This window comes from Mustela nivalis (genome assembly GCF_964662115.1).
Source record: "Mustela nivalis genome assembly, chromosome: 8".
Taxonomy (NCBI): Eukaryota; Metazoa; Chordata; class Mammalia; order Carnivora; family Mustelidae; genus Mustela; species Mustela nivalis.
The window spans coordinates 134346003-134369239 of NC_139027.1; the positions used below are offsets into that span (position 1 = coordinate 134346003).

Consider the following 23237-nt stretch of genomic DNA (forward strand, 5'->3'; position numbering starts at 1 on the left):
TTCGATTCTGGGACCTGTAGGGTCCTGAGGGCCAAATGAGAGTTCTCAGGTTTAGAGCAGAAACGAACCAGAAAAACTCATACATGCCTGGTGGGGGCGGGGGGGGGGAGGAGGAAGGAAAAAAAAAAAACCATCCAAAATTTATTCTCCAACAAGACAGCATCAGCAGGTAAAACTACAGGGTTTCTCCAAAGATTATACATTCACAAGGGCATTACTTAACAGTAAGAAAGGCTCTGGCGTGTTCTCTGTAACAATATCCACTTCACAGTGTAAACAGGTTACTAGCATTGTGTTCAACATACAATTCCAGAAGGAAAGGCACAACGTGGCAAAAAAAATTTTTTTGGATCCTAAAAGTCAGGTGCAATAACACAGACAAACTTTTGGTAACAGTCTTGATCTACTTCCCCACAAAGCAGGAGATTTCTCCACTCAGACATTATGGTCTGTCTTTCTCCTTCCTTTTTGAACCATGAGAGCACGTTTCATCATTCCATATACAAAAAGGGGAGGGAGTTAAAAAACAAAAACAAAAAAAACAAAAACCAAAGAATCAAGAAAATATCTTAAATGTCCGGCAGCTCTCACCACATTAATCAACTCAAGGTTTAAGACATGAGAACACTTCAGCGGTCAGAAAATAGGAAAATAGACGCTATGGCTACAAAAATAAAAAAATAAATGAGGTAGATAAATTAAAGCTTTCACACCCATGAACTTGCCTGTTCCAACTTTGTAGCCTTCATGCAACACTCAACAATCTTCATAGTAACTTGGCATTAAAATGCACCAAGGACATTTTTGTACAAATTAGTATGAGAACCTATGAGGAACATGCCCTTCTGTGACTTTCTTCTAGAACGAAAACCCAACTTCTTCAATCGAGTAGGCACTGGCGAACCAAATGAAGTCACCTGAGGGTCCCTGCTCAGCTGCCCACCTCTCCTGGTGGCTCAGGAAGGAGGCATCTGGAAAGCAAGGCAGTACATTGGCACTCTTGGGGCTCTAACTGAACTGTTATTTAAATAAGCAGCAACACACATTGACTCCCTTCGGACTAAACGTAGTCCATTAGAGGGCATCCTATTTAAGGTTCCAAGGTTGAAGGAATTTTGTAATTCTGCAACCTTAGTTTAAAAAAAAAAAAAAAAGTACATTCAGGAAAAAAAGGAAGGAAGGATAGGAGAAGGAGGCTTGGTGGTCAAACACAGGTCCCTAAACAGAGATGCCAGATCACGTCCACGTACCCGCATAGTCACCAGGGAAGTATCTAGTAACCCCCCAGAATTAGTCTAACAGTTGTCTTTCCCATTGTAGTTCAGTAAGTTCCAACTTGAAATAGGGAGAGTCTTTGGAAACAGTTACCCTCGGTTGTACAAAGATTTTTATGTATACAGTTTGTCGCCAAGTAACAGAGCTACTTTGCAAGACCCGCTTCTTTCCAAAATTAAACAAATTCTAGTCTGTATTTGTTTTAGTATGTATTTTCTTCTTTTGGGTTTTTGGTTTTGTTTTTTTTTTTCAGTTTTTTTCTTTTTCAAATTTTTTTTTCCGATTTTTTTCTTTTTTTTCTTTTTTTTCTTTTTTTTTTTTTTTGCAAAGCAGCATACTGACATCTGATTGTAGGACTTGCCTGAGGTTGTGATCACAACTGTAAACATTATTTGCACATCAGTAAGAAACAAACAGGAGGAGATGGGTTCTTTGAAAAAAGGGAGAGAAAAGTACAGTTCCAGAGGTCATTCTGCCTGCGTTTCTCCTTCAATCGGCGTTCCTCTCCTAGAGCTTAGCTGACTGCGATCTTATTTTCTTCGAGGAAGTGAGGGAACTGGTGTTTGGGGACGCCATCAGCAGCACCTGGCTTTTCCACTTCAGCACTGATGGCTGACTGGGAGCCATCTATCTTGGAGATCGTGGTGTTGTTCACAATGGAGCTGGCCCCCAGGGAAACTGGGAGGGTAGGAATCCCTCCGCTCTGGATCACAGAGATTTCATTGGTCTTCATGGCCAGACCTCCATTGAGCATGGTGGTGTACTGGTTCCACACGACGGGGTCCACGTTCACCGAAGGCGCCAGGATTTCTTTGGGAAACATCTCAGGGACTCTCTTCCCATCAGTTCCTAACAGAGCCATGGTGTTCTCGATGGCCAGCTTCCTCCCACGGCGCGCCGAGCTGTTGTTGGCCCCGTGGGTCATGTAATGGACCTATGGGAAGAGGAACAGAAAAGTTTCCGCCAAAACAGAGATTTGATGGCGTGCATATTGGCAAGCTCATCCGTCTGCAGATGGGCTGGAACATTGTCAAAATTCAGGTATCTGTTCTCTGGTGTTGGGGGTTGCTGGGGTGGGTGTTGGAGGTGGGGGGTGTTGGAAGGGGGCATGAAAATCAAGATCTAGCAACAATGGGCCCACATTCCTGCCTGGAGGCAAGTAAGACAACCAAAGCGGGGGACATTCGCTCCCATTCTGTCCCCATAAACAACTACAGGGACCCTGTGTACTAAGCCTTCTCAAGTGCTACAGTTAAAATCTGTGAAGAACCAGCCTGCACAGGTAGTAACACTGCACAGAACTTGACACAAAGGCACACATGGAGTACAAATAAAATGGGAAAATCCGTTAAGACCAGGACATTGCATCCATGTCAATATCCTGGTTATGTTATCTATTCACATTAGCTTTTTTACAAAAACCATGCCATTGGGGAATACTGGACAAAGTGTGTAAGGACGAATTCTCACTGCACATGAGGTCTCCAAGCAGCCTGTGTAAAAACCCGAGCTGAAAACTAACTTTTGAACAGAACAGATGCTGCCCTCGTGGACTGATCTACAAACACATGCTTCATCAATGATCATCATCAACGATCGTCATCAGAGAGAAGCAAGCCCCGCTGGGGCAGTGACAGGAAGGCCACCGTTGGAATGAATGCTGGTCAGTCTGGGGTGGCAGACCTCCTGATGACAGAAATCATAGCACCTCCTTCCACTCAGCCCCTTTTCTAAATACAGGTCTTGTCTGGCTTTTGAGTTTCTAAAACCCTTTAAAAAAAATGCGGTGGGCACTATTTTCTCAGATCACCTCATTTCTTTTTCTTTTTTTTTTTTTTTTTAAGATTTTATTTATTTATTTGACAGAGAGATACACAGCAAGAGAGGGAACACAAGCAGGGGGAGTGGGAGAGGGAGAACCAGGCTTCCTGCCAAGCAGGGAGCCCAATGCGGGGCTTGATCCCAGAATCCTGGGATCATAACCAGAGCTGAAGGCAGATGTTTAACCAGTGAGCCTTCCAGGTGCCCCAGGTCACCTCATTTCAACGCACCAACTCCCTCAGAAGTTAGTAGCTATCTTGCCAGTGGGCTCAGGAATAACCTGCTCTGCAGCGCTCTATGCTGTTATGACGTTCCACGCCTAACTGGAAACACATTACGATGTAACTCATTTAATCTCCAGGACAACTCTGAAATTGTCACTACCATTATCCCCATGCCTGCGAAACAGGTACAAGGAGCCATTATCTGCCCAAAGCCGTTTGTGCAGCGAAAGGAGCTCCAGACCTTCCCTGGGCAGATCCCAGGTCCTGGGAATTAACTGAAGCTTTGGATTTCTGAAGTCGGTATTACTGCTCCATCCTTGACATTTTCACCAATGACAAAATTAAAACACAGCTTGTTTTTGTAGTATCTGTATTTTTTTAAATTAAATGATATACAATCTTACAGCTCTTTAAGGCTGTATATTAAGCCTTGAAGTTTTGGGACGCCTGGGTGGCTCAGTCGGTTAAATATCTGCCTTCAGCTCAGGTCATGATCCCGGGTCCTGGGATCCAGTCCCTCATCAGGCTCCCTGCTCAGCCTCAAGTCTGGTCCTCCCTCCCCTCTACCTGCTGCTCTCCCTGCCTGTGCAAGCTCGCTCTCCGACAAATAAATAAAATCTTTTAAGTTTTAACCCCTGAGCCACATGAATTCAACTCAACTGTCTACCCGTGGAGAGAAATAAAGAAGAAAGCCGAGAACATCTCACCCAAACCACCAGGTGGGGCCAGGGGAAAAAACCCAGGTCCCCAGTTCCCATCCTTTGTTCTTACACATGCCACTTTTAGTCCGCACGTGGGCGAGTCAACTCGCCATCTCCCCGATAGATTCTGGGTGGAATCTAAGGATAGTCAAGGCCATTCTCTAAAAGGACCCAGCCACAGGGTTTTAACACAACTGATAACCTGGAGACTTGCTATCAGATACACTTCATTCACAGCTACTTACTTCAACCCAGCAGACCAGGAAAAACAGAAACCAACACACACGGTCATCATCGAGTCTGTACACATACACACTAAATGACTTATCAACACCACATTATACTATGCACCACGTATCATCGGTCTCCAGGCTGGATCTCGCCCAGGTACGGTATGATTGTAGAGAGAGGTCACGGTCTGCCCCAGCATCAGGGAAAAACCACCCTACGTGTAACTACTATGTTATACTGAGACAGAAACATCCAAAAGACTTCATGTCCCATTCCTCGAAAAGCATCCTCTGCAAAATGCATTACTATCTCATGTGTCGCTAAGATCGGGGCGGGGGGGTGGTGGTGCGGTATATGACCAATTTCAGACAGCCGGCACAAAATACCCCACTTTGAGCAGCATCGTGATGTGAGAAAACGTACTTTCCGCTGCCTATTTTGAGAGCCAGCTATGAGATCTGACTACATGGTATCCCACTGTTTTTGTTTTTGTTTTTATTGGGGGCGCCTGGGTGGCTCAGTGGGTTAAAGCCTCTGCCTTCAGCTCAGGTCACGATCCTGGGGTCGTGGGATCGAGCCCCACATCGGGCTCTCTGCTCAGCAGGGAGCCTACATCCCTTCCCCTCTCTCTGCCTACTTGAGATCTCTGTCTCTCTGTCAAATAAATAAATAAAATCTTTAAAATAAAAAAAAGATTTTATTCATTTATCTGACAGAGCACAAGAAGGCAGAGCGGCAGACAGAGAGAGGGGGAAACAGCACCCCGCTGAGCAGAGAGCCCGATGCGGGGCTCAATCCCAGCACCCCGGGATCATGACCTGAGCCCAAGGCTGAGGCTTTAACCCACTGAGCCACCCAGGTGCCCCATCCCACTGTTCTCAATGGAAGAATCCGCCACAGATGGACGAACACCAATGAAGACTTGCTGCTCAACATCCCCCGCCCCCGCGAGACACGCACCTTCAGGTTGCCTTTGGTGGTAAACGCTCGCCCACATATGTTACACACGAAAGGCTTCTCCCCCGTGTGAGTCCGCTCGTGGATCTGCAGGGCGCTCGCCGAGGAGAAGTTCTTCCCACAGCGTGTGCAGCCGTGCTGCTTGGCCTGACGGCGTGGCTGGGCCGTTAACAAAGGCGTCATGCTTGGGGACATGGTCGTGGGTCCACCAAAGGCGCCAGGGACTTCAACTTTGACATAGGTTGGCTGGGCTCGGATAAATGTCGATGGCAGACTGCTACGACCTAGTATCCAGAGAAAAGAAATCCCAGACTTTTATCATTCCATATTCATGCCTTCTCAAACCACAAAAGAGCTCTGATGACAGCTGCCCACCGAGAGCCTGGAAACCGCTTCTGCGAACTGTGTACCTCGGACGCAGCCTTTCTCTCTGGCACATCGACCTGCCCAGGGAGGAACAGCTCAAGTACTTGGGGGAAGTCACCATGCTGGCGTTAGGGTACAGGCCACACACAAACACCTAAAATTCCAAGTTCCTGCATAAAAAGTTATCTTTAAGGGGAGCCTGGCTGGCTCAGAGGGTGGAGGACTGTGACTCTTGTTGATCTCCGGGTAGTGGGTTCCAAACCTATGTTGGGTGTGGGGTGTCGAGTTTACTTAAAAATAAATACCTAAAAACTATTTTTTAAGAAAAAACGATCTTTTATGCACAGAGGGCAACTTTCTCAGATCCCCTCCCTCCTTGGGAGCTTCGTGCTACCTCTTTGCTATAGCTCAATCAACTTTCCTTTGCTGCCCCCCCCACTATACCCACACACTCCCCCCACCGCCCCCGCCAAGCAAAAAAAAAAGGCATGCCCAGACACCAGGTTTATTTCATTCTGTCAGCAGCAGCTGTTTCCCCATTTCACCATTAACATCAACGGGTACCCCCACCCATTTTGTATGTGCATTTTAAAATGGGTCAGATTCTCCTCCTCACCCCCCCCCCATTATTAATCTTTGAACCTTGCAGTAGGGAGCGGGACCTCAGAATCAAGGAACTATGGCTTATCTCAGTGGCCAAAAAGCAGCGCTTACTTTCTCAAACACATTCTTCTACTGGATCATTTCCGTAAGATTACCCAATGTCTCCCTGGGGCTCAACCACAAAAGTTAAAAACTGGCAAGTGTGCTGTCCATACCCAAACTGCATTAACCACCATCAACAGAAGGATGTCAGTGCTCGGACAGAGGCAGCTACTAATCCCCTCCACCCAGAAGCACAGAGAGGCTAATTGCCCTACAGAAGAGCTGCTCTGCACACGCCACACTGTCCATTTGCCAAGTTCAACCCAGGTTCCTTTTGGATGACCTTGTGCCCAAAATGGACCTAAGTTAAATCCAAAGCTCTATCACCTTCCATCTCAGTGCGGCTGTTCTCGGAGCCGTCTGCCTTGCCACCAGCATCAGGAGATCTGGACTTGAGGCTTTCTGCCTGGCTATTGGCTGGGGACAGCGCCTGGAAGGACGCCATCTCCAGGACATCTGGACTTCGGCTCTGGTACTCCTGGTCTCCCATCACTGAGGACGACGAGTCGTTGGTCAGGCCATCACTCTCCACCGAGCCGTTCTCTCTGCTGCTCTGCCGCTGCAGGACAAGAGGAGCAGGACCCACCTTCCCCGGGGCATCGAGGGAAGCCGTCACGGCAAACCCGAGCGTGGGGGATGCCGAGTGGACGCTGGGAAGAGGGACGGGGACCTTCAAGGAGCTCCCGGGGGCATCCTGGGGGCCGACCTCATCCACATCAATGCTTTCGAGAACGTCGTCCTGACAGACGGCACCCGCACCACCATTTTCACTGACCATCATGGGCTCGGGCCCCGTGAAGTCACAGGGGCTCTCGGGCAGAGGCGTGTTGGGAATCTGGCCGCCCATGTGCATCCGGATGTGCTGCTGCAGCAGGACCGCGTTGGTGAACTTCTTCTGGCAGATGGGGCACGAGTGCTGCGTCTTCACGGACGCGCTGGTTCGGTGGACCCCGAGGTGCGTCTTCAGGTTGCCCTTGGTGGAGAAGGCCCGACCGCAGATCTTACACTGGAACGGCCTCTCCCCGGTGTGCGTGCGGTAATGCATCTTGAGGGAGCTCTGGCAGCTCAAGACCCGGTGGCAGATGAGACACTCGTTGGGGTCGGTGGTGGCCTTGTCGATGTTCTCTACCAGCTGCTGCAATTTCAGGGTCTCGGACCCCGGCTCGGGTGTCCCGCTCCCTTGGAAGCCACCAACCCTCGGGGAACTGTGGTGTGGCCCCACCCCAGGGAGCAGGGATCCATCCTCACTGTCTGGAGAAGGCCCGGGCTGCAGGTCGTGGGGCAGAGGGCCGCCCAGGAGGTCCTTGGGGTTAGTCCCTGATGAGAGATTCTGAGGTAGCCCTAGGTTGGGGGTCCCTGTTACAAGGACAGGTTTGCTGTCTAAAGAGAGACTCGCCTCCTCTACGGGGACAGGTACAGAGAGTGCATAGGGAATGCCATTGCCCGCCGCCATTTTGTCGTGGAACTCAGCAAAGAGCTGGGGGTTCGCCTTCACCTGGGGATGTCGATGAAAGTGCACCTTGAGGTTGCCCTTGGTGGTGAACCGGTGGCCACAGACCGAGCACACGAAGGGTCTCTCTCCGGTATGGGAGCGGAGGTGGATCTGCAAGGAGCTATCAGTCCCAAAAACCTTGCTACAGTACTTACACTTGTGCTTGCAGAGGACGGCCTCGTCTTTGGCTTTGACCTCCACGGGGGACACGTTCGGTGGCTTCCCCTTCCCTTTCTTGGACGGGTCTAAGGCCACCGTGGAGAAAGGGCTCTGGAAGAGCACAGAGCCTGGGGCCTGAGGTAGCAGAGCGCCGGGGAGGCGCGACATGACGCCCGGCAGCACCCGCGCCCCGTCTGGCTTCAGGGCGAAGGGCGCCAGCCCGGGGGACGCGGAGCCGGCGCCGGCGGAAGGGACGTTTGCGTGAGGTAGCTTGGCTGGCTTCAAGGCATCCAGGGACAGGCCCTGGCTTCCGGCTTTCTGGCTGAGCAGCGCCACGGCCGCCGACACCTGCTGGGACATGTGGCTGCCCAAGGTCTTGAGGGCGTCGGCCCCCGCGGCGCCGGAGTGCAGGGCGTGCGACGCCCACATGTTCACCTGCACGCGGATCTGCTCCGTGAGCTGGATCTGCTGCAGCTGCTGCTGCTGGAGGCACAGGATCTGCTCCAGGACCCACGGGATGCTGCTCGCGCCGGGCAGGGGGGCCGGCGGTGCGTCCGCGCTCCGCTGGTTCACGGCCACCTTGGTGCCCCGCAGCGCCTGCAGAGTGACGTTCGTGTTGGCCACTTTGCCTTTGGGTACGTAGCTTATGTCCTGGGATGCGGCCGGCAGGGCGGTCTCGGTCTTCAGGAACACGACCGGCTCCGCGCCCAGCTTCTCCTTCGCCTCCCCCGAGCCGCCGCCGCCGCCCTCACCGTCCTCCCTGGGCCCCTCCTTGCTGCCCGGACTCAGCCCAGCCCCGGAGAAGTCGTCGGGAGGGACCGGCCCCTCGCTGTCGTTCATGATGAGGACGGGGGGGTTCTTAGTGCAATTTTTCTTGTGTTCGAAGAACTCGGAGAAGCTGAAGAACTCCGCGCAGCATTTCTCGCAGATGTGAGTCTCCTCCCGACGGGTCCTCTTCGAGGTCAGGCCATCCCTGCTGGCTTCACTGCCACTCCCCGGGGGGTTCATGGGAGCACCTGGGACAAGAGAGCACAAGCTAAGAATGGTGCCTAAGAAGGGGCACGGGGGCTCTTTCTAGCAAAGAACCACAACTCACCATACAGACATCTTCCTGTGTCCAAACAGGCAGAAGACTGTAAAAGGGAACTAGGCCTCCAGAGGTCGGAACCGACTAACCACTTGTGTAGTGGGGTTCACTGTGCCCACTCCCATCTACACCCCCCACCCCACCCCCTGGCCGGCCAAGTATGTCCAAGTCCTTATACCCAGCACCTGTGCATGTGAACTTACTGGGAGCAGGATCTTTACAAATCTAACTGGGAGAGTCCCTAACCCATTGCTTGATGTTCTTGAAGAGACAGGGAATGAGAGATGGAACAAGTAAGGCCCTAGGAAGGAATTACCGGGGCTCTAAGCCAGGACTTCCAGAAGCCAACAGGAGATAGAAAGGAGGCTTGAAACCCTTTTCCCCTGTCTCCAGAAGGAAGCCACCCTCGCTGACACCTCAATTTCAGGTGTCCGGCCTCCAGAACCATTCGCCTGAATTTACGCATAAAAGCCATCCAATTTGCAGCAATAGTTTATGGAAACCCTAGGAAATTCATACAACTTCTCTTTATTAAAATAATCCCCTTGGAGCTCTGCACTCCACTCCGAGCAAGCTTGCAAAGGCCAGTGGGTCTCATGCAGTGAATATAAGTGACACTGGGAACGTTCAAAATACAGCTGCTCATCCCCACGCCAGGGCTGCTAAAAGGGAACCGCATTACGAGTGCACCTTCCCAGTTCCAAGGGGCCAACACTGAAAATACAGAGAACAGCACGCTGGTCCATTTACACAAGAAGGCCAAGCGGATAGTCCAAGGAGTATTTTCTTTTTTAAAAAAGATTTTTACTTAAAAAAAAAAAAAAAAAAAAAGGCAGACACTAAAGAAGATTTTTACTTATTTATGACAAGAGAGATGTACCGCAAGAGGGAAACCAAGCACAAGGGAGCTAGACAGAGGCAGACTCCCCGCTGAGCAGGGAGCCCGATACAGGGCTCGATCCCAGGACGCTGTGATCATGACCTGAGCCGAGGGCAGAGGTTTCATGACTGAGCCACCCAGGCACCCCATTCTAGGAACATTTTCATGAGACACTGACAAAAGATTTCATGTTCAAAGAAGGCTGTGACCATAGGGAAAAAGACTCTGATGATCTTATACTTATAGATCATGAAAAACTAGAGGAATGTCTCATTGGTCTGGACACTATATTAATAAGCCATTATGTAAAAAGAGAAGCCGGAGAATGAAAGGGGATGAGAATGATGGGTTTCGCTGCAACTTCTACTTGCAACTTCTATTCCTATAATGTATCTGAAATGAAATATACAAAATCAAACACCTTCCTGTTCTGGGCTGGTCTCCAAATTTCTTTTGTAATTGGGTCCTATTCCCTTCAGGGTTAATAGAAGCCTGCATATTAAATTGCCCATCTTGAGACTGTGGCTTTTATCTGGACATCTGGGTCCTAAAAACAAGAAGTCAGGTGAAAAGTCCCCCAAGCTACTTTACTGTTCTCATTTCCTGGCTATCCAATTGTAGGTACACTCCCCCACGGAGAAACCAGAGGTATACCTCAGAGTCAGGATCTAAACCAACAGATAATTGCACATGTATACAAAGATCCATCTAAGAACAGTTTTGGTTTGTTTGTTTGTTTTTAAACAGAAATGTTAAATGTTCTGTATTCAGCCATACAAGCAGAAATGGCGTTAACTTCTGGATGCTCTCACATGGAGACGAAGTTAGGTGAAAGAAAACAGGCTGCAGAAAAATACATAAAATGTGACCACTTTTGTTTAAAATACAACATGTCTGAAATGTACAAATGGATGGAAGAGAGGCCGAGGATACATCTCACATTTAAATAAATTATTACTTTTTAAAGCAAACTAATATATTTTGCCTCTCAATTCCTTCTTGGGTGATTACAGTCCCTAAAACCATGGGGGTTTGACTGAGGACGTCCTGCACAGTATGGGGGTGGAAGTGATCTTGAAAGAAAAGTTTATTTCCTTTTTTTTTTTTTTTAAGATTTTATTTATTTGCCAGAAAGAGAAGAGTTGTAAGCACAAGCAGGGCAAGCGGCAGGCAAAGGGAGAAGCAGGCTCCCTGCTGAGGAAGGAGTCGGATGCGGGATTCATCCCAGGACTCTGGGATCATGACGGAGCTGAAGTCAGACACTTAACTGACAGCCACGCAGGTGTCCCAGGAAAGTGTGTTTCTCTTGAGAAGATCTACAGATTTCAGACTTTCAAAAAGTAATTCTTTAAAATTTACATAAGCCCATTCTTTATGAATTTCAGACCTAGCGCTACGAAGTTTTGTAAGGTGTGTGTGGGTTGGCGGTGGGCCAGGGACGAAGAGCCAACAGCCACTACTAACAGGTCTGGCCCGCCAGTGTAGGGAACGTAGGTTAGGGCTGACCCAGCACTTGCCTGTGAACAAGCTGGATATGGAAGCCTTACTCTTCAGGATCTGCCCAAAACAAGCATAACTGTGACAACCTCATGCGGCAGGTATGCCTGGGTTCGGTGAAGTTTTTAACAAATGTGTGAAATACTTACACACATTGTGCCCGATGCCATCCTGGATGGAACCTGGCAAGAAAGGTGCAGATACTGTGGAGTGCAGTGAACATTATTCTCTCCACCCTTCTATCTCCAGTGGCTCCCATGGTTAGCTGGGAAACTGGGGAACCAAACTTTTCTAACCACCATCACTGAATGCCGAACTCATTCACCAACACATCCCACCTCCTACTGGGCACACCACAGGGCAGCTAGGGATCCGACCGGTGGTGAAATGATGGCCATGACGTTCTGTCTGCAGGTCGGACCGGGGACCTCTAGGTGCCTCCTACTATACTCACCCAATCTATTAGATTGCCTGCCCCACTGACAAACGAGAGGAACAAACTGAAGGATCGAGCCTTGCCCAAGGCAACACAATTAAAAATTAGTCATAGCTAACTTCTGAGCACTTATACTATGTTGCCAGGCGTAATTCTAAACAACTCACAGGTTCTAACAACTCTGAGGTAGGGGCCGTTGTATTTCAGAGGGGGAACCGAGGCACAGAGGGCATCAGTTTGCCCAAAGTAACACAGGTGATAAAGGGCAGGGCCAATATTAAAACCCAGGCATGCAGCCCCACAACTTCCCTCCTTCCTTCACTTCCTACCATCATGTTTCTTCTGTTGAGACTGCAACTATCTTTCCTCTCAAAGACACCCCAGGAAGGACAGAAAAGCCTGAGGGGTCAGGTTGGCAAGAAGGGGAAAGGGACGCGGACACATGCTACTACAATCTTTCTGGAACTCCTGGAAGTCACTTGAAAAGTTAGTACACAGGGGCACCTGGGTGGCTCCATCGTTAAGAGTCCGCCTTCAGCTCAGATCATGATCCGAGCATCCCAGGATCAAGCCCTACACCTGGCCACCTGCTTAGCAGGAAGCTTGCTTCTCCCTCTCCCACTCCCCCTGCTTGTCTATGTCCCCATCAAATAAATAAATAAATAAAATCTTTAAAAAAAAAAAAGGCGCTAGTACAAAACACATCCCTGCTACCCTCCAGGTGTTCGACAGGTTAAATTCCCAATCCCACCCATATTTCAAGTCAAGTTAAAAATATTTGTCAATTCCCAGAATACAGTCAGTACCTATCCCCCTACTTTCCCAGGACTAGGAGTGAGGTGTCAGAGGCAGTGTTATGTAGCACTCTTTCTGGAAAAGCAATTCTGGCAATTATGTGTCAAGAACTTTAAAAAGGACAACTTTTAACAAGTTTCCCTTGGCAGGGAAATACACCCTACCGGGAGGTGCACAGAAGAGAGAAAGATACAGTTCCTTCCGCAGCACTCAGCACTCAGCAACATCAGGTTGGTTCCCCCGCAGTTCTCCTCTGACCCTTGTTAGGAATTCGCTTTATGAAATAAGGATACATTTCTCTTACTAACAAACAGCAAAAACAAAAACAGGTACACTCTGTGGCCAAGCAGGAAGGCTCTGGTTAAATGAAGTCAGGGCACAGAGAAAAAGGGATTCATCTGTAGCCTACAAAAAAATAAAGCAGATCTCTTACTTGTGGTGTTCTAGAGGGCAACCGCCCCAGATTTATTTCAAGAGGAGGAAGAGAACGGGGTGTAGATCTGCGGTCCCACTGCCTTTGTGGATAAAGACACAAATATGTACGTGGAAAATCCTCGGTCTATAGTAAGAGAAACTAGGGCTGTGTACTACCTCTGCGTACTGAGTGTGGGCCTGGGGACTGAGGGGGGAGAGAACATTTTACAAGGGTCAACCTTTGTACTATGGTTTCTTTTTCATTAGCATGTTTCAACCCTTAGACTCAACCATTGTTAACTTCTGGAAATCTCCAGTAAAGCCACATGCAAGAATACCATCCAGGTTTGTAAGGGGAACCACCCCACCCTCCAGCAAAACACATGCTCCCTTAACCCATTCATCTCTGCAGCCACATCATTAGACAAGTGTCCTCAGGCCCAATTTGCAGATGTGCAAACTGAGGCTCAGACAGAATTAAGTGGCTCAAGGTAAGAATCTGCTCACCAGGAAAAGACGACCAGGGATTGTATTCTTAAGTACCATCAAGAAGGGCGCTAAACTTAGGGGCCTCATTTATCATTGCTTCTTCTAGAGCAGTTTCTCACTTTTTTTTTTTTTTAATTTCATCCTTCTACAGAGGCTTTTAGAGCTTTCTTAACTACTACCTCTCCTCCCTCGCCATGAAACTTTAATACCACAAATATACTGTATATCTGTATGTGCAGTATGGTCCTTCAGGAAGGCCAAAATCCACTGTACATCAAGTTTTCTGTCCCCATCCCCTCAAGAAAATGTTCACACACACCCCCAAAAAATTTTGAAAAGGGGGCACTTGGGATCTGAGCCCCACGTCGGGCTCTCTGCCTAGCGGGGAGCCTGCTTCCCTCTCTGCCTGCCTCTCTGCCTACTTGTGATCTGTCAAATAAATAAAATCTTAAAAAAAGAAAAGTTCACCCCCTTGGGGACAATATTCCTTCATTGAGAAAGCCGTTTCTAAACCAGCATTTTAAAACTGAAGTCCATGAAATTAGGTAAGAAACAAAAATGAGATCTTTATTTTCACTAATCTCAACTAAAATTTAGTATCTGACTTTCAATGACAAATGTTGGAGAGACACCACAGTGGTACTTGCAGAACCTGCGACTTCGTCACAAAAAGCCAATCTTTTCCTATGATGTTAATGCTGCTGCCTTACTGGAAATTCTGGGTTACCTGAACAGCTGTGCTCATCTTTTTAATGCGTTCATAAAGAAGCACATTATTCTATCACCAATGTTTTTTGGTTTTGATAACTGTGTTTCAGTGCAATCTATTTCCTTGGTGTTTGTGTTTTTTACTCTTTGCACTGAAATACGCTCTGTGGAGAAGGAAGCTATGGCACAAAAATGGTTAACCGCCCCCCCCCCCAGAAGGATCTAACAGTTTCCAAGAGTGATTTACAACCTGAATACCAGCTTGCCGTCCCTGTATACACAGGCTGGCCTCTTCTGTGGGCTGGATACAACGCCAGCAACATCCCACTTGAGTCTTAAAACAGAGCAGCTCTGAACGCATGTGCAGTAAAACGACCTTCTCCATCCAGACCACCACGAGCCAACACCGAAGCCCTATTTGCCGGGGAGTAAGAGGAGTGGGTTATGGACAATTGCCTGCTACGCTTAAGTTACCCCTTCCCAAAAGGGAAAAAGGCAAAGTTCAGAGAGATTACCCGGCAACTCGTTCTTCCATCTTTCCACCCCACCCCCACTCCCGAATTTTAGGAATGTTATCTCTCAGCATCTAGTTATCCAATAAGTTGGAAGAATGCAGTAAACCCAGCAGGGGTCTTAGATTCAATCACTGCCAAATGGATAGAAAATACTCTTACTATTGTATAGAAGAAAAGCTCATCTACCAGAAGCCAATCAAACTCTGCGAACTCCAAAATGCTTAAAAAATAAAACCAGTATAATCTTGAGAAAAGCATTGACTCAAGCTTATTTTCCTCTCCCCCAGTTCTATATTAAAAAGAACCACAATGAGTAGATTTACATAAAGTATACAGTATCTTCTACCCTCCCCCACCGTCAGGATAATTGCTTACCAAAAAAAAACAAAAGGAAAAGAGATGTCCTTTGAACTGGCTGAAAGAAAGTGCCCATTTACCAGTTTAATTTTACATTTCAATTCAGAAACCCAGAAACATTTACTAACAAGGCTTTAAACTCGATTCACAGATAGCTGATTAAAGCTATAATTAAGTTCTACTTAATGAAAAGCTAAAAACTTATTTCAGAACAGTGTTGGATCAAAATTCAGAGACTGTGCTGAGAAGGAGAAACAGTAAAAGAATCAAAGGAGGCTGTAACAGCTGTTAATGTGTCTGGGTTCTGCTATTTACACATTAAGAGATAGATCCTATTTTCCAGAAGAATTGGGAGTTATTCTTTTAAGCAAACCTGTAAACTCCATGCAGGCAGGGGTTTGTGTTGTCCCTTTCCACAGAGCACTGTCTCCCCTCAACAAAAGACCAACGGTCAAGAAGTTCATTTGAAAAAAAAGGGGGGGGGAGGAGGGGTAACTAGCATTGCCATGCTTGTTTCCATCCACACTTTTAAAATGGTATAGATGCTTTCTTTTAAAAAAAAAATCAAAAGTACAACAGGTAAAGGGTTGATAAAGGGGGAACTTTTTGAACTCTTCCCCATGATTTTTCCAGGGCACTAAGGCCCAGCGCATGACATGCAAACACTGTTGTTTTTTTTTTTATTTCCAAGTCTCCTCCCCAAAGACCCCTTAATCTAAGTCCGAAAAGGCAAATCTCAAACATTAAAAGGGAGGAGAGATCGTCAAACTCCACCGACTAAAACACTCATCAGGGCTCCTTCATCAAAGGAACTGATGGAAAATCCCATCTCAAAACCAACCCGAGTCCGATCATGATAAACAACTCGGTGGATTCGGAGCAAAAGGCTGAAACCAACCACGAGCAAGCCATTTCAACCCGGGGCTACTGTTTACTCTAAAATGAGTGCAAATGAGAATTAAAGATCACGTACTAGAGGTCCCCAGCCTCGTCACTGGCACTCAGTAGGCTACAGTTAAGAACCACAGAATCATCTCAATGGGCACTTCTGGACAATCTCGATGGAAGAAATAAAACTGAAACACTGTTATGCTGAACAAAATTGATTACAAATCACATTCCCAGCACATAGTGGGTCTTCGGCGGTTGAAATGATCTTCACCCCCACGGTATAAAAGAAAAATTCAAAAGCTCAGAGAAATCGAGGTCTCCAGACTACACAGCTGAAAGTCATATAACCAAACAGGAACGGTCATCTCTAAAACCTTACCAGAACACTAACTTTATTCAAAAAGAGGAAGTCCTAACTCCTTCTCCTGCCTCCCAAGATGGCTCCCCAACTGCCCCCCCACCATGAGGAAGCCAGGGGAGGCTGAAATGACCACGTAGGGACTTGTGCAATTTATTTTTAACGGAACAAAAGGGGCTACGGGCAAGCGGGAGCCCCTTTCTCTATCGGAAACTAAGATGGGAACACAGAGGGTTGGCCTGCAACATTCAAGCCACTATCCAGCAGGAGATTTCCCTCTCTCCCGCAATTAAAATAGGGACTTCCAAGGGCCCTCTTCTCAAAATCATTACAGCCAGAGGAGGTCATTTCGGTTTAGAAACTGGAGCTAGGCAGCTGTTTGAAACTTGGGGATCTTAATCGTTGATGGTTGTAATCCAGTTTAGCACAAAGGGCATTCGAAACTCTTTTGAGAAAATGCTAATTTTCCTGTATGTAGCGTGAGTCCACTGCCCACCTGCAGATGTTTTGATCTCCAAACTCCATTTTCCTCAAAACTATATATTTTTAAAGATTTTATTTATTTATCTGACACAGATTGAGATCACAAGTAGGAAAGGGGTGGGGAGCAGGCTCCCCGCTGAGCAGAGAGCCTGATGTGGGGCTCAATCCCAGGATCCTGGGATCATGACCTGAGCTGAAGGCAGAGGCTTTAACCAACTGAGCCACCCAGACGCCCCAAGAACTGCATTCTTTCCAAGAGGATCTCAAATTGGTTTTGCAAAAATAGGACTGGCCCAATCTTAGTTTTTAAAAAAATTATACACATCTACATATCTATCAGTATATACACATCTACCTATATAGATCCATGTTATCTCTTCCTATAGCTACATAGATATAATATATAGATAGATACACACATAACAGGCTGCTCAAATGCAAACTGCAGCCGTTAAAACGTACTGCTTGAGGAAACTACCTTCTGTCCCATGGTGGTAATGGAAGATTCTGCAAATACATTTGAGGACTAAGGAACTCTTTGCAAGAATTCCAAACACTTGGCAAAGAATAGCAGGTACAGCTAGGGCTCCGGCAAGGAACTGGTCTGAGTCCCCAAGGGCGCCCGTCCTTCGGCCCAACCCGGCGCTCTCCATCCCCGCCCCCCCCAACCCGTCCCACCCTTCAGGTGTGAGCCGGTACCTGTGAGCGGACCCGCCTCTCAGCAAAGCGTGCGGCTCCAGGCTGGGCCTCCAGGGGGCGCCCGCGCGCAACTCGGCGGTCCGCTCCAAACCCAGCGATCAATAGCGAACCAACCGCCCCCCACCCCCGCCGCCCAAATCGTGGAGCGGGCGCACAGTCAGGCCCGAGATCCTAAGCCCAGCCCGGGGTAACTGACTGTACACTCCAACCAGCGTAATTTAAGAAGCCGCCGTGTAACAAGCTCCCCGCAAAGGTGCCGAACACCACCAAAAGCACCACTTGCGTGCGCCCACCAAAAACCAAGGGGGTACGAGAATGGGGAGGTGAGAGCTGAACCAGGGGAGGGGTCAGAGCCCGGAGCTCGCCCCTCCTCTCGGGAGGAAGCGGGCGGGCGGAGGGTTAACCCTTTTGTTCCAGGTGGGCCAGGCGACCGACGAAGCCTCTCCATGCTCTCCCCCCCCCCAACCCGAGGCACAAAGAGAGTCCATCCTCCTGGGACCTCGGGTGCCGGCAGCCCTGACCATCAGACGCCCCGAAAACGCACAGCCGCCTCTCGTCAAGACGATCTATTTAATTTGCCCTGGAAAAAAAAAATGTTATGGGGGGGGGGGGTCGCAGGGGTTTACATTAACCTATTATAAATTTGGGCAACATAATGCATTCCCTACCCCCAAAAAGGGGGAGGTAGCAAAAACGGAGCGCAGCCTTCCTACCGGAGTTACGGCTTGGAGTGTCTGGGACAGCAGTGCACACCCCCATCAGCGGCTGAGAAATTAGAAAGCAGGCGGGGAGAAAAGGGGAAACGAACCGCAAGGCCCAAGACGAGGTTAACAACGCCCCCTCCCCCCACGCGTAGCTAAAAACTTATCAGGCGACAATTTGGCGGGCCGGGACGGAGGGGAGATAGGGGGAAATCCACTCGCTCCTACAACCTCCTCGGTTAAGTGACCCGGAGAAGGGGAGTTTGCCCGGCCGCTCCAGGCGGGGTTGGGGTCCCGAACGCCTCCCGACCCCGGAGACGCTCGCCGCGGAAGCGTGGGGCGGGTCAGCCCCGGGAGCTCGCCCTGGCCGCGACCGCCCAGCCCTGGCCCGACCTCTCCCCCCCTGGCCCCCGGGGCGCGCTTCTGGAAAGCCGGGCGCCGCAGGAAAGCCCCGCAAAATTCCAGGCTGGTGCACCCCAGAGGAGCTGCCGCGCGCCCGCGACCCCGGCCCCTGGGGGCCTGCACCCCTGCGGCTGGCCGCGGTTATTTTTAGGAAGTCGGAAATCAAAGATGGCTGGAGGTCAGGCCCCGAAAGGTTAGGGCGAAGATCGGCAGGCGGCAAAGACCGAGGAGAAAAAGCCAAAGCCCTAAGGAAATTTTTTAAAAGGGAAATACTGTGCCCTTCTCCCGCACCTCTTCGGGCCCTCCAATCCCCTCAGCGGGTGGCCCGCACCCCAGCTCCCGGAGATGGGGAGAGGTCGCGCCCCCTCCCCCCGCTTGGCCCGGGAGGGGCGCGTGCAACAGATCGCCCTCCCCCCCCGGGGGGGGGTCTTCCAGGGGCGCGCTCCTTCAGCCTCCTAGAAGAGCTCCCAAGGGGTGAAGGAAAAGGTGGGGACCCCCGGGGTCTTTCTTTTAAAAGCGACGCCAGGGAGGGAGGAGGGGAACCTAAGTTACAAGTGGGGGGGAGGTAACTAGCGAGGGGAGTGGAACCAATTAAGAGAGGGGGCAAGGGACGAGTAGGTAACCTTTCAGGAATGAGGGACACGGCGCGGGGGGGGGGGGTCAATCTTACAACAAGAGGAGCGAGACCTGGGGGTGAAACTTACACAAGAGAGGGAAGAGGTAAAGTGTAAAATTAACAAGGGCGGGGGGGGGGGGGGAGACGAGCGTGCCTTCCCTAGAACTGAGACCCCAAATCTTGGTTCCAGAATCTGCGCTGGAAGCCGCTACCTCCCCGAAGCTCGCGCCTTCGAGGGTCCAGCGAACGTCCAGAAACCTGCCCGCCCCCGGCGCGCGCCCCCAGCCCTACTCACCCGGCTCCCCCGCCGCCGGCGCCGCTGGGGCCGCATCTGCAAACTCCGAGGCCGGCTGCTGCGGCTGCTGCTCGCCCTGGTCCTCCTCGGAGTTGATGTGCTGGGGTTTCGCCTGCTTGCGCCTCGACATGGTGCGAGCATCGGGCCGCCTGGAGAGCCGCGGTTATTTGCCCACTCCGCCACAAATTCCTGGAGTTAGGAAATTTACCCCCCTTCGGCCGGAACGCGCATGTCCCAGTAATTATTATTATCAATAATGCATTGCGATTTATCATGAGCCCTGACAGCTGATTGGCCTGGGTCCAAGACCTCAGAGATCATTTAAATAAGCCCTCATTGATCAGGGAGGGGCGAGGCATTCTGGGCTTTGTAGTCCGGCCCTACATGCGACAAAGGCGTGTTCATCGGGGGAGCGCAACTAATTAGCATCCGGGCTCAGATTGGCTGGATCGGGCACGAAATCGGAGGGGGACTCATTCTCGCTCCAGCTATCGGAGTCCTTGGAGAGAAGAATAAAAATAATTGTGTGCTTATTAAAAACTAGGAGCGTCCGTCTAAGTTTTGGGACGAGCGCATTTGGTCGTGTGCTCCAAAAATTACTTTTGTAAGGTTGATATCCGCGCAAGCCGGGGTGGGGAGGTAGTTTTCTGGGGAGTAGTTTGGTTCCGAATTTTTACATCTACCCAAAAACCTACAAACAAAAAACTGAGATGGGATACATGTCTCCTTCCATCTTATTTTTGACTGAAATGTTTAAACGGAATTTCGAGATGCCCGAAGAAGAGTGAAAATGGTGGTTTATTTAACCTTCCCAATCCATCTCACCTCTTAAAGTGGCCTTGGAATTTCCAAAATTTCAGATTATCCTCTCACCATGGTTTATTTCCTTTAAATGCTAAATAATAGCCCCAGGGTTCATATTCACAAGGATTGGTTTGTTGTGACCATGCGACCTTGGTTTTTGGTTTGGGGGCTTATTTTTACTCTAAAATGACTGGATACTAAATACAGAAAAAGCAGATTAAAGGCCAGTATAGCCAGAGATAATATCAAAACAGCAAGCAATTGCATTTTTTCCCCACAAGCCATAAATGTCTGATAACATCCTATTTTATTGCTGAGACAATGCTTTTTTGTATCTCCCCTGAAATAGTAGAGTAGTGTGTCAGGGTGACTGGGTGTCACTAAACTAATCATTATTGGAATTTTGTGCAATACAGACTTCATTATGGAAAAGGGAGAGTTTAAAGTGACTGCATCACCCTGACACGGGGATACCTGGCATTTTCTAAAATTGTGTGTGTGTGATATTACATGCATATATAGATCGATACAGTAAATCTCTATACTTAATTCCACTAACTGCCTTGCAAATGTAAATGCTCAATAAATGTTGAATAAATGATGAAATTTTCAGGCTTCTAAGTCTCTGATTGGTGTTTCCGTGACGCCTCTGGGCCTGCCTCTTTATTTGGTATTTACTTCATCGTAAGAGAACTGTAAACCATCCACATTTGTGCCTTGCATTTTCTCGATTAGTTATACATCAGGTTCCCAGCTTGTAAGAGTTTCTTGTAGGCTCATCAGAAATGCAAGCAAAATAGAATGCTGGGCTCATAAATACATTCACCTGGGTGTTTGGACATCCCAAGGCAGAAAATAAATCAGCTTGATAATCTTCTTGATACTCATGGCCGTCAATAAAAGCTTACTGAAAGAAGGTTAACCTCCAGTTTTGAGTCTCTGCTTGAAAATGTTTTGCATTGTTTTATGTAAGTCCCCTAAAGCAAAAAAGATTTGCGGTCAATGGCCAAATTTGGGAAGGTGAAGGATTGGATTTAACAATATATGGAAGCTGTTTAGAATTCTCATACTGAGTAAAAAAACCAATTAACACCTGCCTTGCTGACTAATTTACTTATATTCCCAACACCTTTTCTGGTTAACATGGCGTGGCAGGAGATGTAATTGACAGACCTAAATGAATGTACAACTCAAGGCATCTTAGTGGAGTAAGGAGAACCTCATCAAAGATATCGTCTCTTACATTTATTTATTTTAGTTGATAGTTTCATAATTTCTTCTTAGGACCAGGTCGGAAAACTGCCACTTGCATCTCCAAGTGATGATGATGATAATTATTGTTTGAGCCCTTCTTAGGTGCAGCAGACTTGTTAAATGCACACTCTCTTGTTTTCTCTTCCCAGGAAAACTGAGGCTCAGAGAGGTCAAGCGACTTAATTACGAAGTGGCTGAGCTGGTGGTGGATCCCTAAACCTGGCTCCAAAATTTTTATAATATCCCCACACCTGTCATGCCGCTAAAGCTGAATATAGACAAGAAAATAAGAAAAAGAAAAAATGGGGGTAAAAGAAAACATAGGCTAAATTAAGCCTGTCCTGGAAAATCGAGGCTCTGTAGAAGTAAATTCTACAGGTAAAATCAAGGAGAAGTGAAACCTTCCAGGAACATCATATAAAGAAAAGAAGGCTGTCGTACTCGTTGGGAACCTACCTCCAAGCCCGTAGCCAGGAGCAAAGACCCTAGAGCAGACCTGGTGAATGGAGAAGAGAGAACTAACTACCCGCAAGTCTCTAGATCAAAGGCATTTTTTTAAAAAAAGATTTTATTTATTTATTTGACACAGCGAGAGAGATCACAAGTAGGCAGAGAGGCAGGCAGAGAGAGAGGGGGGGAAGCAGGCTCCCCTTGGAGCAAAAACCCGGGGCTCGATTCCAGGACCCTGAGATCATGACCTGAGCCAAAGGCAGAGGCTGAACCTACTGAGCCACCCAGGCGCCCCTAAATCAAAGGCATTTCTAAAAATTATTTAATATACTTTGAACAATCAAACGACCTGTGTGGGACCAGAAAGAAAAGGAAAAAAAGATCAAAGTAAAAGATAATATTTAGCTTTTTAATACCTTCTCTGTTAGGTGGCTGGGTTTATATAATGCAATCATTCTCGCTCTTTGTCCCAGGCAGAAATTGTTGGGAAATTCATGTCTTGTTCTATCTTTCAGGCCAGTGGTCTATGAAAACTGAGGCTTTACGGTCAATGAAGACATCTGAGATACATAATCCTATTTCATCCTCATTAAAATCCTTTTTCATGATGGCAAAACAAGGTCGGAGCTCCTGTTGGCACCTTGTAGGTACTCTCAAATTCACACTCAACATATGAACTCCGTAACTTTCCAGTTAAAGGGTATACGTAGGTCCCTCTGGCTCTCAGAGCTTCTACCCATTTCTGCAAAAACCCCCACCTCAGCGTCCCCTGGTTCTTCCCTACTAAATTTCCAGTCTCCGGTTCCCATTTCTCTGCCTGACACCCGCCTTTCCTGATCCAAACCAGGTCTCACCTCTTAGTCTGCTAGAAGCCAATTCTTTCCTTTGCTAACACGGTTCAAAATTTATGATGAAAGATTTTTATTGTATGTCCGTTTATTGCTTGTTTCCACTGTGCAGGCTACGTGAAGGCAGAACACCTTCACCACGGAGTCCCTAGCCCTCCACCACTGCAATGGAACACAGAAGTCGCAATAAATAATAATTGAATGAATCCATCGATGGGAAATGATTTTGCAGGCCTGAATATAAAGTTAAGTATTAAAAGGCAATTACTGTTGGTGGGAATGTAAATTGCTGCAGCTGCCATGGAGAAAAGAAAAAAAAAAATCGAG

The 23237-nt window shown here is 48.3% G+C and overlaps 1 protein-coding gene across 6 annotated transcripts; it reads right to left on the minus strand.

Annotated features, from left to right (window-relative positions):
* Positions 1–22924, minus strand: SALL4 (spalt like transcription factor 4). 6 transcript variants are annotated; one of them, XM_082744932.1, is made up of 5 exons: positions 22917–22924; positions 19555–19703; positions 6608–8947; positions 5213–5493; positions 3–2209 (listed from the first exon to the last, which is right to left on the minus strand). In XM_082744932.1, the coding sequence occupies exons 2-5, from the start codon at positions 19682–19684 to the stop codon at positions 1790–1792; spliced, it is 3171 nt and encodes a 1056-aa protein (XP_082601058.1). In that variant the 5' UTR covers positions 19685–19703; positions 22917–22924; the 3' UTR covers positions 3–1789. The 6 variants fall into 6 exon arrangements, with proteins under 6 accessions (XP_082601063.1, XP_082601062.1, XP_082601058.1 ...); XM_082744933.1 differs by lacking the exon at positions 22917–22924 and adding an exon at positions 22069–22085; XM_082744937.1 differs by lacking the exon at positions 22917–22924 and having other exon boundaries at positions 1–2209; positions 7928–8947; positions 19555–19975.
* Between the last annotated feature and the right edge of the window lie 313 nt (positions 22925–23237).

Excerpts from the sequence above, each read along its gene's own strand:
- SALL4 (XM_082744932.1), bottom strand. The coding sequence starts at position 19,684 with ATGTCGAGGCGCAAGCAGGCGAAACCCCAGCACATCAACTCCGAGGAG. Across the intron at positions 5,494-6,607 it reads CAGCCGCACTGAGATGGAAG|GTCGTAGCAGTCTGCCATCG; the intron begins GTGATAGAGCTT and ends TCTGGATACTAG. Across the intron at positions 2,210-5,212 it reads CCACCAAAGGCAACCTGAAG|GTCCATTACATGACCCACGG; the intron begins GTGCGTGTCTCG and ends CTCTTCCCATAG.